This window comes from Aspergillus flavus, chromosome 4, assembly GCF_009017415.1.
Source record: "Aspergillus flavus chromosome 4, complete sequence".
Taxonomy (NCBI): Eukaryota; Fungi; Ascomycota; class Eurotiomycetes; order Eurotiales; family Aspergillaceae; genus Aspergillus; species Aspergillus flavus.
The window spans coordinates 3,220,025-3,236,639 of record NC_092405.1 but is presented as its reverse complement, the minus strand read 5'-3'; the positions used below and the strand labels follow the sequence as shown (position 1 = coordinate 3,236,639).

General features: G+C 46.8%; 3 protein-coding genes across 3 annotated transcripts; all 3 read left to right on the top strand.

The window, feature by feature from the left end:
- Positions 1–6,231: 6,231 nt before the first annotated feature.
- F9C07_2283768 (uncharacterized protein) lies at positions 6,232–12,398 on the top strand. The gene is made up of 3 exons (XM_041292197.2): positions 6,232–9,091; positions 9,151–10,063; positions 10,139–12,398. The coding sequence occupies exons 1-3, from the start codon at positions 8,130–8,132 to the stop codon at positions 11,171–11,173; spliced, it is 2,910 nt and encodes a 969-aa protein (XP_041146532.1). The 5' UTR covers positions 6,232–8,129; the 3' UTR covers positions 11,174–12,398.
- On the top strand, positions 12,399–16,550 carry F9C07_2283766 (uncharacterized protein). The gene is made up of 5 exons (XM_041292196.2): positions 12,399–12,526; positions 12,629–12,955; positions 13,010–14,344; positions 14,402–15,372; positions 15,426–16,550. The coding sequence occupies exons 1-4, from the start codon at positions 12,479–12,481 to the stop codon at positions 14,555–14,557; spliced, it is 1,866 nt and encodes a 621-aa protein (XP_041146531.2). The 5' UTR covers positions 12,399–12,478; the 3' UTR covers positions 14,558–15,372; positions 15,426–16,550.
- F9C07_10641 (uncharacterized protein) lies at positions 15,070–15,909 on the top strand (the record flags this gene model as incomplete). Its single annotated transcript, XM_041285988.1, has 3 exons — positions 15,070–15,372; positions 15,426–15,543; positions 15,629–15,909. The coding sequence occupies 3 exons, from the start codon at positions 15,070–15,072 to the stop codon at positions 15,907–15,909; spliced, it is 702 nt and encodes a 233-aa protein (XP_041146530.1).
- Positions 16,551–16,615: the final 65 nt, after the last annotated feature.

Below are 16,615 nucleotides of genomic sequence, written 5' to 3'. Positions count from 1 at the left end.
GCTTGTTCCTGATTTTGACTGTTGCATGATTTGTGGGGTTATATGCCTTGGGAGGGTATATTCTTCACGATACCTACACTTTCGATATAAGATATCCATCGGAGTGTCTTGCCTGCTGACGCGGTATTATAATAGCATTATTCTTCTGGATATTGTATATTGTGGGATGCAGGGTACAAACTAGCAGCGAGAGCGTTTTGATCGTCATTGAGCTCGAGAACCACACGTGCTATTGTTATACATGGCATCCTGTGCCTTTATAGTCTAAATTTCATGCTGAAGAATCTTATCTGCTCGGGGAGAAGACCGTGACCGGGTGACTATTCTATAGATACAGCTGGTCGTACGTGATGTGAAAATTTGGTGGGCCTACTGTGGATACGCTATTTCCACACAGACGTGTCCAACTTCTTGACATGGTATTAGCTGGTACTGTATTCCGTACTGCCATAACACAAGATACAAGATGACATGTCGTCTTGGGAGTCAGGTCTTTAGAGTGGATAGCTTATCCCATATCTAAATAGAAGTGCTTTTCTAGTTTCCGATGCCCCGTATATCGAACGGATCTGCGAAGTGAATAACCGAGGAATTGTCTTCCAGAGTGATTGCAAGAATAATACGCTACTCGAACTATCGAATACTGTATACAGTGGTGGGTATATGGGAGGATGGTGATAGGCTCGAGGGCTATTAAAGCTTTGGCGGACAAAAAGAAGGAGGCTGAGCGTTAGCCCAATTTATTATCTGCTTCCAACTACCCAGGTTCACTTAAATTGAAACAAGAGCATGCTCGTATACATTAGTTTAATTGTTTCCAGGAAAACTCCGATTGGATGCTGCCGGTCATATAGATGGACACAAGAAAACTATATATTGAGAGAGGGATTTGGGTATTGGATGAACTCTCCAAGGGTATCTCACTGAGAAACACAATTGGTATTCCCCACATAGACGAATACCAGCGTAAGTTGTCGCAATTCACTCACACTCTCTTCGTTTGGATGTCTGGTAGTAGGGAGTAGATCACCGGGGTAGGCACATTTAGGTTCCCATACCAGCCACCTGTCCTGGAGTGAGTTGAACACAGCACGCTATACGTAATCCTATCGATAAGGGGCGCGTTAGCTGCCGCGGCGTTGCATCGACGACCGATAAGTATATACTTGGAACCTTATGTGCGTGTGGGCTAAAAGGTTGATATATACCCATGCTCGTCTAAAACGACCATCCTTGAAGGACTCGGGGCGTCCATCGGTGCAAACAGCTGGTTAATATGTAATGGGGCCCTCACTCGCGCCGAGGGGGGTTAATATGGTGCTTTTGTAGACTGACTCCGTTTGGCTCCGGGTAAATTGGTGTCTTGGGTTAATATATTAATTGCGTAAGATATTATACTCGGTGAACAGGTCCCTATGTCGTCGTTCCATCGTGGTTAGTTTTTGATCCTTGGTGGTTTTTTTATTAATATCATGCTGTAGTTATTTTATTCTTTTTTTATTATTATTATTCGGTAATCTGGTAGGATCAATACCGGGTTATTTGCATGTGCGTCGACCTGCCCTAAAGGAGCCTAGACATATTACTAGTACCTTTCGAATTAGTATATGTTCATACATTTCTATTACTTGAGAGATTTTAGTTCTTTTTTTTTTTTCTCTGAAATATTAAATGTTTAGAAGGAAATCGGCAATTCAATTAAACGGCATTACGGCATTAAGAAAGTCAATACTAATTGTTAGCCTCCAAAACTCACGGACTTCATATACTAATGCCAAGACAGACTCTCCGTATGGTAAGAAGAGATCAGCAATGCGAACGTGGCTGATCCACTTTTTCCTCTCTCTTTATTTTCCTTGAGTAAAAAAATAAAATAAAAAAGACTCAGTATCATATGAAAGTCACGAGCCCCGATTTCTCAAGATATTATCCTAGTCGGTTCTTGTACCAGTGACTATTTACCACGTAGGCTGTAACCTTGAAAAGTAAGGGCGTCCGTGCAAGAACGTAAAAGACGGAACATCGGTGCAGATAGGCCTCCGTCCTTACAGATATGATCGTCCGCACGGGAGAAAAAAAAGCAACAACACTATTCACACCCGGAGCGGAGGTGCGGAATCGTAATTCCTCGCTTGGTTACTCAACAGAGAATAACGGTTCCATGGATCATGATAGATTTGACCAATGAACAAGAATCAAAATGAGAAAAAGAAATTCAAATCAAATAAAAAAGAAATACTTTCTTGGGAGTTAATATTGTCCAAAGCATTCTGATCGATTCTCTGGACATAGACCTATTTTTGAAGAAATTTTGGTTTTGTTACTTTATTTTAGGATTGTTTTCGGTTAGCCTTTAAATAGTACCGGACGAACCGTGACCACATACATAAGTTCCTACGATTAACTTTGAACCCGCCCGTCCTTTGCGGCGCCCCCCAGGCTTTACTCGATTTGGTAGTTAGTCGTCAAAACGCTAGTCTGTTCTGGAGCGAATTCAGGGTTCAGGTTAGCTAACCTTTTGCCTAGACTAAAGTGGTTCTTAACTATCTGCTGTCACTTACGTTTCCCATTGTCCCATGCGCGCGCTCCCTGATAGCCGAGGTGATATAGTGGACATTCCTTCCATTCATACATACCGAGTACGTATGTACATACCTGTACTTTACTATATTACCCTGGTCTCTTTTCGTTTCCCCCTCTATCCCCTCCTTTTTCTGTCGTCTTTCCGGCTTATGTTGTATCCCATCTTGTCTCCATAAACTAGGTAGATACTAGTACCTAATACTCATACGATAGTACTTAGTACACTCGCCTAAAATCGCCCAATTGGACACGCAGGGGCTTCGTAAGGCTTTTCTATTTATCTATTATTATTACTTTACTTTATTTTATTTTATTTTATTTTTTTTGTTATCATATCTTTCTGTCGGTACAGATCCTTACCACTGCGTTGATCTGTATCTGCCTTGTCTCCTGCCTTAGGCTAATTTCTGTTACTTGAGTTTCAACCGACTGCCTTGCAGCTGATGCTCCACATACTGAACTTTGGTGCCACCGTTAAAAGCTTGCAACCATGGGTGCACATGCGCCTGGAAAAATTCCCGTTTTCCAAATCGGATATGCCGAGTTGTCAAGATCTATCTAGGTGTAACTTTCGGCATGGCCCTTCATCTCTACATCATCTCTGACGTCTACGTCAAAAGTTCGAATCGCCGTCGGGATCGTCGTTTGTCCGCGTCAAAAGAGTATCGAGAAGGATGATCCGGGTAGCTAGGGAGATGTTAAATAGATTGACTGGTTGATCCAGGGTGATGGCTGTGCAAGGATTGTTAGCCGTCCTGGACTATAATTGCCATTATTAATAAATTCCTGCTATATTAGCCTGGTTTTTTCCTGATTTGGCTGTTCCTGGTTCTCTCTCCGCCGGCACCCCAGTCATTAAGTTCCAATATTTAGCAATCCCAATTACATGGATGTCTCAGACCGGTCGGTGCGGATTGACCCTATCGGAAAACAACCAGAGGCGATGTGGACACTCTTCTGCGTCCTTCCCGAAAAAGTCACGGCTTTGGAAGGCTTTAGTGCCGTGACCTTGAGAGCGTCGTCGGTCTGGTACTAGGCAACTAGATACTAACAATTACATCCCTCCTCGACAAGGTTATCCGATTCAGGGTCTCTACTCCTTTGGCCAACTAGCATCAACTATTGTTTTGTATTTCTTTCTGGAGGTGGATCTCCTCTTGTTAATACTATCTTATTGCTCCAGGATTGGCTCCATTCAGGGCTGCCCGTCGGTTCCTCTTCACCTTTTTTCGGTATTTGTTCGGGAAAATATTTCCCTCTGGATCAACCCTACTCTCGTCAACTCCCGAGGCTCAATGTGCCAATAAGTGTCTGCCTCGTTTGCTATATGGACGCTTCCTTATTTTGGCCTTTGTTTTTGCACTTATCTGGGATTTTTTTGGCCCTCGGCAAGCGTCATCGGCTGTGAATCGTATGATGCATACCTAAATATTAGACTTTTTCTTTTTCTTTTTCTTAATTAGTTTACGTTAGAACTAAGGTAGTATTGCAGGAATTAGGGTAACAGCCCTATCTGTACGTTACTCCCGCAAGGGTTGGACCTGATTGCCCGCCGAAAGCCAGTAAATTGACGGAGAATAATCGCTTTAACCGTGGGACATGGGAACTAGAAATGCTTGTGGCAGATACAGTCGGCCTTGATCGACGAACGGCTCTACTTTTCTTTGAGTTTCCCGGATCAGTAATCAGGAAAATAATAACCTGTGTTATAGATCCGGCTAATAGCCTTATCACACTACTAGTCCAACCAAGGATCCGAGACTGGTCGGAAAAAGGAAGGAGAAACTACGTAGAAAATCGCAGCAACCTTGACGGATTGCAGATCGGATCGTCATGATGTGAGACACGTTGCAATTACGCCGTTACTGACGATACGGGCTGTCTGCCGGAGAAGAGCCGTTGGATTCCAAAGAGGAACTCCTCCGGACTCAAAACAGTATAGCAGACGGAGCACGTAGTTGGTGGTAGTTTAAGCCGAGCCGAGACACACATGCCTGCCCTTTCCTAATGAAAATGATTATAGGAATTCTTTCGGGCCCGGTTGACGGATTTCACCCAAGCCCACTTGGTGCGAAGACCCCCCGCGAATAACAATCCAATGGAACGATCGATGGTTTGAGCTCCTGAAGCTATCGCTGCTTCTGCTGCACCTTCCCGAGCCTGTGACTTACGTATACCCTCTGAGACTAATTGAAGCTGGGACTGAGACCGTCCCGTGGGAGGATCTTCTCTTTTCTTCTGAGGTTTCGAGGGTTGATCGGAGGGGTCCGAATACGAGCCTGGTTTTGATTTTCGTTCTTTTTTTATTTCTCTCCCACTTTTCTTTTTCATATAGAATGGATCAGCGCAACTTGCCGGTGGGCATGTGGTCCCTCCCCCCGTTTAAGTGAAGTATAGGAATTTTTCCGAGTCGTGGGCCGAAGGATTACTTAGTACTTACTGGTTTTAGGTTGCACTTACCATTTTACTAGTAGTGACTATATTCGAGATTAATATCATATCATAGAGTTGCGGTCCAGAGGGAAGAAAATAATCACAATATAATATACGGCTAAGGCCGAAATTCAATATACGCAGGTAAAGCAGTCCCACATGAATATGTCGCCTAACAGGGAGCTCTGGATCCTCGCACACAGACATCCAAATTAAATCAAATTAGGGAAGTTGTCTGTCGACCGTCCATACAAGGAGTTGTTTGGTGGACGGACGGGACCAAAACCCACAATTTGTCCCTTTCCCATCGTGCATTGATTGAAACATTGAAAACAAGGTTATTTTCAACTGCCGTTCCGAAGATTCTCCCTCCATAGCGGCAGAGCCATTCCCACGTCTCACCAGTCACCCATAGTCTGGTCCGGGTCTCCAGTTTCTTAGCTTCTATTCTTTTTGGGTCCTGGAGATAAACGGGATCTGGGAACGTTTCTATTCCCCCCTCTCTATCTTTAGTCTCTACCATACTTACCATCGTACGAAATAGGTTATATCCTGCGGGTCGTCCGTTGAAAAGAAACTTAAGTCTATTAAGAAATAAAAAAATCCACCGAGGTAATTTTTCTCAATTTTTTATTTTTTATTTTTTATTTTTTATTTTTTATTTTTATTTATTTTATTTTTTATTCTTTATTTTATTTTTTTTTCTTTTTATTGCTAACAGAATGGAAAGAGTGGGAAAGGAAGCTCAATTCGGTATTGATGGAGCATCCCACGGAGACTACTATCAACCCGTTGCATGATTCATGACACTTCTGGCGATGAAGTTGGTCTGTGAAGAAAACGATGACGATTCTTGTCTTTCCTTTACTCTTGGCAGTGACTCCTGCGGTCGAATTTGACTGAGACGCTGGTGCCCCTGCTGATCATCAGGGAAGGAAAAAGAAAGAAAGAAAGAAAGAAAAGAAAGTAAAAAAAATCCTTCGAAGCTTTCTAGAAATTGACAAGTATGGCATTGTGGCGTGCAGATTCGTTTCAGGATGAGGAAATCCCAGAATAACGCTTTGTATGCAAGTCATGAAAAGGGTAGAGGTGTGGATTAGAGATCGTCTTTGTTGGAAGTTTACTCGTAGTCAGAAGTACATTACATACTTATCTCGATTTGGCCATATATAAAGAAAGCTGAGGGACCCGTCAATGATAGTGAAGTCTGGGCGTCGACCGTTAATGCTAAGATAGTGCGTGTGGATTGACAGAACCCGAGGAGAATGGAACTAAAACTGAACCCTTTTTTTCCCCATGATCATCCGAAGGAATTTAATTGATGGATCTGTCTAATTTGAAGTGAACTACTATTAGTTAACTTCGTTGGAAAAACAAGGTGTTATCATTTTTATTTTTATTTTTTCCCATTGGAAATTATTTTAATATTCTTTGCATTCTGCTGGACTAGTTTTTTTTTTCTTTTCTTTTTCTCTTTCTTTTGAATTTATTCTATTTTATACTTCTTTCCTTTTCCCATCGGGTGATTGATTTCCTTCTCTCTCACGTTCTTACTTCCTTCCCATTCCCGTTCAATTTTTGGGTTATCCATTTTTTGATTTTATCTTTATTTTTTTGTTATATTATTCCCGACCTATCTTTTGATCTTTTTCAATTTTGATTATTTTTGGAATTGCCTGTCTCTCTCTCTTTCTCTCTCTCACTAGCACCGCCCCTCCCTTTAGTACACGTCTTACAGGGGAGGCTGTTTTTTTTTGTGTACGAGTGCAGATACTTCAACGTCAGAACACTTGGCCCCCGATATCCCTCGGCCCTTAGTAGCAAATCACCTCTCGCCTTGCTCTTCTGGATTTGCCGCGAATACGCTATCACTGCCAGGGTCCATTCCTTTCCCTCTAGTGGCAGTGTGATTTTCTCAGCCTTCCTTTGAACGGTTAAGGTGCGTATGGATTCCTAAGGGTTCACTGTGGGCTGCTGCCAACGCCGGAAGAGGACTCTGGGTAAAACAAAATCCCCAGAATAAAAAGAAAATTAAAAAAAAGGGAGCAACAACGAGGAGAGAGAGAAAAGAAGGACAAAGAAGAGCAACCCACTTCGTTGTTACTTTAGTCTTTCATTCGCCTATTGTCCTACGCGGCCGCGGACACCATTTGTCCTCGACAAACGCCCTTTCCCTTTATCCTTACTCACTAAGCTTGTTTCCCTGCCGTTCTGACATTACTAGTGCCTGCAGTCCGACGACGCTATCCCTATATCATTTGTGTCCAGAAGACGCTGTCTTGACCCCTACTACTCTCCACCGTATTGGGGCGTCTCCCAGTGCCGCCTCGATTCGGACCCAACAATTAACCCCCCCGCCTCCTCCAGCGGGACCAACTGTTGGGTGTCCGGGACAGTCAACTGGAATCTTGCAGTATCCCGGGAATGAGGAGAGTGTCCCAAAAAGCTCAAGTACCAGATCCGTTTGCGCAATGACAGTGGCGTGCTAAGTTGAATACGCCCCAACTGCTGCCTTCCCGTTGTGTTTCCACCCTCCGGGAGTGTATGGAAGCGTTCAAGTGAGCCCGTGTGGCGCGAAGTCGTTCTTTTTTGTTGCAGAAAGCTGGTCACAGATCATCCAGTTCTGGCAGTCATTCTCTATTCACTCGGCGTCCGCCACCTCCGCATTCGGTATATTCGATTCAGTTCCCTTGATAAAGGGTATTTGTCACCAGTACGAGGCTCGAAGAGAGCCCGATTCTATCTGCCCTTTCATCCTAAAGAGGGCTTAAATACGGCTTTTATCTATCATTTTCCATTTGATTTTTATGACACTGGTTTTGCTACGACACCCTTGAATTTTCTATCAACACCAAAGGAATCGCAAAGTCAATAGGAGGTGTGTGGATGCATTTCGGCCTGTCCGTTCATCTGATTTAACGTTACCACACCCCTTTTGGTAAACAATGTTAATCGTTTGTCCTGTTCTCACCAGATCTCTTCACTGATTGGTACCTTGAGACCTCGGACTTCGTTTGGCTTTCTTGCAGGCGCTTCGATACCATCTTGAAAGCTGTTGCTGTTGGGTATATGATCTTAGGTACCTGGCCAGAACCGACTCTCGTTTACGCCTAATGTCAACCATGTCGAACTACTATGTGGGACAATTCGGACGTATGTTACCTGCCATCGATGGCCAGTCGAGTCGTCGAGAGTCCAATACGCCAGCTAACCCGCCAGTTCCCGGGCCTCACCCATACAAACTTCCACCACCGCGTTCTTCGGCGCCTTTGCAATTAGGAAATGATCCCTTCTTGCATCAGCGAAATCAGGGAGAGGGAGCCGATTCTGGAGGGGCGCTTTCGAGACCTTCTCCAGGCCATCAGCAGACCCCAAACAAACAGCTCCCGTCAGTTAGCCAGTTGCTGACTCCCACTGTGCCTGAGAGCCGACCCCCATCACCTTATCGCCCCCATGCATTTAATTATGCACCTCATAATGGAGCGACGGATCCCACGCATAGGTATCGTCCGAAGGAGACAGGTCCTGTCTTCGTGACGCCCCGGAGTGACATTCAGGAGAGCGCCAAATTCCGTTCTGATCCTAGTCCACAGCTGCAGCCGGGGGCCTTGCCCCGCCTCACTCACATGTCGCCTCATGGCTTAGGGCATGAGCCTCACTTTAGCCCTGCAAGCCAGGGTAGCCCTTCTATCCCACCTTTCGCACCCCCTTCTTATTCCCCCCAGGGCTTCAGATCCCATGAGCGGGATTCAGGAGATGTGGCTGGCTCAGAGACCTCGGATTCTGGCAGTGCGACAAACAAGTCCCAGTCCAATGTCCGACCTCATGTCATCGATGAAAAGTATATCGATGGAGAGGGTTTGTGCTATATATATGCTGATGGCTCTCATTGTCCGAAGATCATCGATGGTGTGCCGGTGAACGCTAACTGGGGGATCACTAAGGCTGGAAAGCCGCGAAAGCGGCTGGCACAAGCGTGTCTAACATGCAGGGAGAAGAAAATCAAATGCCAACCAAACCTTCCTAAATGCGACCAGTGTCAGAAATCCGGACGAGAGTGCAGGTTTGAGAGCGCGTAAGTATCAAAGTTCTAGTTGATGCAATGGACATGAGTCTAACGTTGGTGTTTACTAGGCCTCGCGGCCACCGTGCGGCACTGAAGGCTTCGCAGTTGCTAAACCGATACGAAATAAGAGATGGTTTCACTGCGGGCCACAACTATCCAGGATCTTCTGGTTCGTTTTACTCGATGGTTCGGGCATCGGAGAGTTCAACCTCCCTTCCGGGAACCAGTTCACAGTCGCCGGTATCTGAAGGCGCCGTGCTTACTCCTTCCGCTATGGAGGGTGTTCAGGAGAATACGCTAGAAGCCGAGCATCAACGCAGACTACGAGTGCAGAGCTTGAGTCGGGTCTCCGTGGGGGTGGAGGAATTCAGCAAACGCCCTGCGGTCCATGTGCCCCCGGATTACAACGAGATATTGATGGAGATGAAAGATTTAGATCCTCAAGATCCTATCGCATGCGACTGGAGCATCGATCCGTACGAAGCCGATCCCGAACTGACAGTCCATTATATTGAAACCTATTTTAACTACATCAACGATCGCTTGTATTACATGCTTCCTCGGAAACGTTTCCTTCTGTGGTTGAGGTCATGCCATACGAAATCATTGGATGATCATATGCTTCTTTACTCGATGATGGCACTGGGTGCGATATTTTCAGATCGTCCAGATCGAGTGATGGCACTAAAAAGGTATTCACGCACTGCCCGATATGCGGTGGAGCGCAGCCAACATAGTCTCACGTTGCAACTTGCGCAAAGCCGTATTATCATGAGTCTCTGGTTTTACGCTATCGGTGCACTTGTGAAGTCGTGGGATGCAGCAGGTGCAGCCGTCCGAACCGTGTGCGGGTTACGATATAATGTCGAGTCAGGTGGAGTCATCGTGGACCAAACTCAACAAACTTGCGAATACGGTCTACACCCGCAAGCGTTGATTGAGTGCCGCCGGAGGACGTTCTGGATTGCGTTTATGATGGATGTAGGTTCCCCGGAACGCCCCGATCTTACTCAGTTGGTTTCATCCCCGACCTTGCGCTGACCATTTGTCTGCTAGCGCCTGTCCTCCTTTTACACCCCTTCCTCGACCTTTATTTCTTCCCAATCAGCCTACCTCAGACTCCCCTGCCGAGAAGAAGTCTACGAAGCCCAACAATATACCACCGTGCCTTATTTCCAAAATTTCCTGAACCAGACACCGGTGTCGCCAGAGGATGAGCTCTCTGGCATAAGTGCTATGGCGCTTTTGATAGACGTTATGGCCATTTGGGGAGATGTGTCAGATCATGTATTCCGACTATCATTGATACCCGCGGATGCATATCGCAAGCTCTTCGAAGAATTCCATTCCTCCATCATTCGGCGGTCGGACGAGTTAGTTTCCAGACTTCCAGATCATCTTACCTTTACGGCAGTCAATATGGAGCGAAGCATTCGGACAAAGAAGGCAGACACATTCGTGGAGATTCACTTGCTATATCATGCCACGTTGATGAAGCTCAATCGACATGCTCGTCACCGTAGCCTGCCTGAAGCAACAATCGACTGGCACGTACATACAACTCGGAATCACGCGGCCGAGATTCTTCGGATATCACTTACTCTCATGCGCTATGCTGCTGAGTACGAACCGTCACGACTTGTCATGGAGCCGGCTACGGCCAAGGGCACGATTCTTAGTCCTTACTTGGGTTACGTGATAGTCTCTGCGGTCGACGTTCTCAGCGCGGGTGGGTTGATGGTTGATATCCCCGAGACCATCACTCTCATTCGGGGTGGTCTTGAAGCATTGAAGGAGTTGAGCCGTTTCTGGGCTGGATCTGTGCCATTGGTATCATTGGTCGAAACACGACTAGACGCGATGCTGGAGCATCGCCATCACCCGATGATGTCGGAAGGCAAGGTTGCTTTCATGGTGACCGGATCGTCTCTGGATAGTCAGGTCCGCAACGGTACCCAAAAGCAAGAACCACCATCCAACGAAGATCTCATGTACGGTGGTTTACCGCGTGAACGGTTCTTTGCCGCCGTGGGCGCTGGAAAAGTTCCATTCCTGGAAGAAAATATTCTCTGGATCAGAGACACCAGTTGAATAAAAAAGCATTGCATTGCAGAGTTACTTTCTCATTTACTGTTGGTGATCTGCCACCAATTCTACCCTTTACCCCTTTCCCTCCCTTGTTCTCTGAATCCTTGCATGGCGCGGTTTACCAATATGGGCTATAATAATTTATTACCGTATACCCTGGAGGCTGGTCTCTTTCTTCTGTCTACCGTTGAGCCCTTACGCTGTTTGAACTTCCTACTCGATTTGATTGAAGGCTGAAATGTGCCTGTTGATTTAGATGGGATCCATTGTGTGGTCCCCTATGACATGAATGATACGCTGGATGCATTGACATGGATGTGTATATTAGCGAGACATGGTTGATCTAAGCATGCTTTGAATTGAATTTTCTCAGACAATTTTGACCCATGGACTTAGTTATATTATCTTCTGACAAAATCTGTATAAGTGTCCCATCTATATGAAGACAAGAGTAATCAATACCCAAAACGAAACGAAAGAACACTTGAAACGTACATACCTAAAAAAGTTCGTACCATACCGAATCCGTCAAGGTACACGGGGCCAACGGGGATCCACAACCGAACCCCCAACACCTTTTTTTCCCGCGACGTCATCCCAAATAACAGCTAAACGTATCCCCGCAAAAAAAAAGAAAGGAAAAAAAAAATAGCAAAAAAAAAGCCCGACACACCATCCACCGACTAAGAGCAATTCGAAAAGCCAACCGTCGCAAGAAGATGCCTCGTCGCCACTTCCACAATCAATTCTCGAACTGATCGCCCCCCCGGAGAACCAACCACACAAGTCACAATGCAAGCGTCCTACTCATCCGAGTCCTCGGACTGGGTCCATGCTGAAGCAACAACATCCCAAGAATGGACCACCGGCCCCGAATACCTAGATAATACCACGGATCGCAATCGAGCGGATCCCACCGCCGACCCGGAACCGGATTACGCGACTCTATTATCCTACCCTGAAGAAACAGATTACTATGCCCTCCTGGGATTATCCCGGACACCGCCGCCCAGCGACGCGGAGATCCGGTCCGCGTATAAGAATTTGATGCTGAGTTTTCACCCGGACAAACAGCCCGGTGAGTGGCAGGAGATCGCGAGACAGCATTTCGAGCGTATCCGTGAGGCGTATGACACGCTGATTGATCATCGGAAGAGGACCGTGTATGATCTCTTGGGAGCGGAGGGTGTCCAGGCGGAATGGGGACCTGGTGGGAGTATGGGGAGGGGCGGGGAGGCGGAGCGGGAGCGCAGGGTGGGTGTCAGGGCTAGGTCGCCTGAGGAGTTCCGGAGGTGGTTTTTGGAGGCGATGAAGCGGAGAGAGAGGAAGGCCATTAATTCTATGGTGCAGAGTCGGGTATGTTATCTTTCTTCCCTTGGTTGTTGCGAGGAGGGGGGGGCTCTGATTCGGGCGTTGTTGCTGACATGGTGGGTTCTTTTTCTTTTTTTCTTCTGGTAGGGTTCCATTGTCCTGGGTATTGATGCTTCCGATATGATTTCTGTCGATGAGGATGAGGGCGAGGTTTATGTCAATGTGCCTTCGGCTAAGCCGTCGAAGTTCAATGTGGGGTATACTTTTAAGGCTCCTTTGCCGACGCCGAGGAAGCTGTTGGGGAAGTTGGAGAGGGATGAACCTGTGGAGGAGGGTGCTGAGCAACAGGAGGCCGAGGCTGAGGATAGTGATGAGCCGGAGATGGTCATTAATGCTGGGATCTCAGGTGAGATGCGGCACATGGCCCAGAAGCTTACGATCGAGCATACGGATGGAACTACGGAAATACGTAAGGTAAGAAAGGTGTTGATGGGGATAGATGGGATTGTGACTGACAGTATCATGTAGGTTCCGTTGCCGCCAATTATAGCCTCGCAAGAGATCACGCTCGGGGCCTCTGTCAATCATGTCTTTGGCGACGTTGCAAGCCAGAAGGGCATCCTTAGCAAGCGGCCTTTCTCGTTCCTCAGATATTCTGCCGTCTCCGTTGGTGCCATGGTATTGCCTGTTCCGTCAGTGCAGGCGAACATGGTGAAAGCCTTTACGCCTGTTGCCGGGACGAAGCCTTTCAACGTCAACTTTAGCAGTTCATTCTATAAGTCACCCGTGAAATGCCCGCCAGCAATGGCCGTTCAGGTCATGAAAGAGGTGGGTGACAGGAAACACGCCTTTTGTAGATGGCAAAGTGGTACTATCAGCTGGCCAGGCGCCGTAGAGCGCTTGCTTAGCCCCTTTCTTGATATTGGTCTAGACGTCGACTCTGCATTCACCATCCCCAAACAGATTAGCCAGTTCCAGATTGGTCTGCTGTCTCTCCCGAAATCTCACAAGCAGGCTGCTTTTATGGATGATTATGATGAACAGCCGGAAGGCGAGGAAGAGGAAAGCGAGTACCAGCAACTTCGGTCCAAACAGCGCGCAGAAGACAAGGTGGGCGAAGCTTGGCAGATGGGCTTCTCTGTTTCCCCCGAAGCAAGTGGCTTACAGCTGAGCTACGCACGTAATCTCTTTTCCGGAACGGCCGCCAATGACCCTGTGCGCTCTGAGTGGAGTTCCGAGGGCCATTATGCTTTGCCGCCGGCGAATGAACCGCGCTCCATACGGGTTGAAGTGGCCAGTACTGTCAACATGGATTTGTCGCTTTCGTGGAAAATTGAAGGGTCGCGGCAGGTTGGAGAACTGACTCGCATGGGACTCGGTGTAGGAGTTGAAGGCCCTCATGGCCTTGTCATGACGGTCTCGTGGAGTAGACTTGGGCAAAAGATTAAGCTTCCTATCGCTGTCTGTCCCATTGACATGGTCAATGCAGACGCTGCCGCGCTTGCTATCATATTTCCATGGGTGGCATACTGTGCGTGGGAATTTGGGTTTATTCGGCCAAGAGAAAGGAAGAACCGTCGTCGTGTGATAGCTCGACGACAGAAGGAGCTGAAGAAATTGGTGCCAATAAAGAGAGCAGAAAGCCTGCAAGCGACTGAGCTCATGACTGAACAGGTACGGCGGAGGCAAGCGAAGGAGGAGAGACAGGACGGTCTAGTCATTACTAAGGCCGAGTATGGCCATTATCCTTCAAAGAAGAAGGGCAACGACGTTGGTAAAGAATATGAGGTGGTAGATGTTACTATTCCCGTGGCTGGTTTGGTCGACCGTAGCCAGCTGGTGATTCCCAAGAACATGGTCAAGGTGAGTTTATCATCAGTCTGCAATTTCATGAGGATACAATTAGCTAATTATGAGCAGTTTCATATCCTTGGCTTTTATGACCCGGCCCCTCTCCTGCCAAAAACCCTGAAGATCTGGTATACATACCATGGGGCCCAGCATTATGTAGAAGCCACTGATTCTGAGGCCATTGCTTGCCCTATGCGCACTCATTTGATGGCAGATGAAATCTGACCAGTATCTGGTGAATGCATGACATCTGTATTGATATGTTAATAGCTGTGGTGCTGCTGACAATGTTGTTGTTTTGGACATCGCCACTCTTGGGCCGCACAACTTTGCATTTTGCCTCTTGCATGTTTGGTGTACTGACGGATAGACTTATTGTTCTGCACTCTTGGAATATGAATAGCATAAACCACTAGTAATATATGTACTAATGGAGTATTTGAACTTCTGGAATGTAGTTTGCCTTCCGGAAAGAAAGGTTAGGTGATTTGTTGAGGTTTCAAGTGAAGTAGGGGAAACATCCGATAGGTAACGGACTTTGGCTTCTGCCTGTCATGCCAACAATCCCACTGGAATCCCACCATTTGTTTGCCGGTGTTACTACAGATTACCTTATCTCCCCTCATATATTCCTTTCTGTGTTTATTATCTTCGCGATATTTCGTTACATCTTCATCCTGTCACATCCTTTCACCCCTTTGACCGCGTAACCATATCTTCTTACCCCATACATAAACATGACTGCAATCCACCGTGATGGCGATGCCAAAGAGGGCACACCTTTCGTTGCTTTTAATACTCCAGTTCCTGTTGCCACCGCCAAGTACCAATTCCCTTACCCGAAGCTGCAGCCAGAAGAGCACACAGTGACTGCGACTCCTACTACCTCTACTAAACCTGCTGCTATTGCTCTGACTGCACCCGGCGCAACTCCTGCTCAAGGTGACTACCAGTGCTGCCCTGGACCCAAGTTTCACCCAAGCTGCTATTCCAGCGGACCATACGTTGGCGTTTTCCCTACTCCCGCTTACTGCCCCAAGGTACGCTAAAATGAGCATGACGCCATATTCTCATTAACAAAATATAAATATAGGCTGCAGGATATCCTGGCCACTGTCTTTGCCGCCCTGTAGATGTGTCTAACCCTGTTATACCTAAGCCTTATCACCCCGATGTGTTTGAAGTGAACAAGCCGATGGCTGTTTCTGCCGGTATCATCGACCCTATCCCCTTGTCCTGCTCAGTACCTGACTACAAGTGGAGAACAAATGCAAAGTACTAACTTCTCGCTCATAGCATCTAGCTCCGGAAAGCTGATGTACCAGGTCCCATACCTTGTTGAGGAAGACCGCAAGTTCTGGTTCCATGCACCAAATGGTGATTGTATGCACCTCACTGTCAAGCAGATAGCTGAGAAGCAATGTGCCGGCCATTGGGTGAACACTTGTGCTGGCCAGCCTTACTACGTGTGCTTGCCTAAGGACAGGATCAGGTATGACGCTAAGGATTTCAATGCAGTCTTTCAGATGAGTGGGCTCAGTCATATCGAGTTTCACAAGCGCTACCAGCCATTCTGATACTTGGTATGTCTTTTTCTTTTCCGCTCTTTCCTTGCTTTCTTTGTCTTGTCTGTGTTCCGTGCTTTGGTTACTTGTCCGTTTGGGATGCTGATATCACATAGCGAACCCTAGACCTGCTTTTGCTGACTTGCTGGGCTTGTCTGCTGCGGGGGATAAGTGGTGACTCTATGCTCGCTGGATACTATGAGGATTTTGCAATTTGACTGTGGAGTGAGCATATTGGATGGTAAATACGATGGGGGGCCTGTGATGGCGACAGTTTAGTTGTACCTGGTGTACTTTATTCAATGGAACTCCCTCCTCTAACTACCTAGTCCTCCTAGGCGTAACTATGGCCTCTCATGGCTACGCTCGTATATTACTGTGAGCCTAGGAAACTCAAATACTTGTCACTGGCTCCATTAACGATTCTTAGACATAATCAGACCCCTTGGTCATTGTTGGATTAGACGATTATAGAAGCTCACGGAAGGTAAGAGAAACTAAAAAATAGCCCAGCCGTGGCATATGTTCCGTGCAAATACGGAGGGATTTCTTGACCCTACTACACCAGTACTGCAGTGGTGATATGTTTGTTGATATTTAGTGATAAACTATGAAAACGGACGTCTTCCCAATCGGGAAACAATGACGACGAGACGACAGGAAAAAGACACTACGGGGCGCCACAGAATCCACTCCCGCAATCCCGCCGCCAAAAAGA

Excerpts from the sequence above, each read along its gene's own strand:
- F9C07_2283768 (XM_041292197.2), top strand. The coding sequence starts at position 8,130 with ATGTCAACCATGTCGAACTACTATGTGGGACAATTCGGACGTATGTTA. Across the intron at positions 9,092-9,150 it reads GAGTGCAGGTTTGAGAGCGC|GCCTCGCGGCCACCGTGCGG; the intron begins GTAAGTATCAAA and ends GGTGTTTACTAG. Across the intron at positions 10,064-10,138 it reads GGATTGCGTTTATGATGGAT|CGCCTGTCCTCCTTTTACAC; the intron begins GTAGGTTCCCCG and ends TTTGTCTGCTAG.
- F9C07_2283766 (XM_041292196.2), top strand. The coding sequence starts at position 12,479 with ATGAAGCGGAGAGAGAGGAAGGCCATTAATTCTATGGTGCAGAGTCGG. Across the intron at positions 12,956-13,009 it reads GAACTACGGAAATACGTAAG|GTTCCGTTGCCGCCAATTAT; the intron begins GTAAGAAAGGTG and ends AGTATCATGTAG. Across the intron at positions 14,345-14,401 it reads TTCCCAAGAACATGGTCAAG|TTTCATATCCTTGGCTTTTA; the intron begins GTGAGTTTATCA and ends AATTATGAGCAG.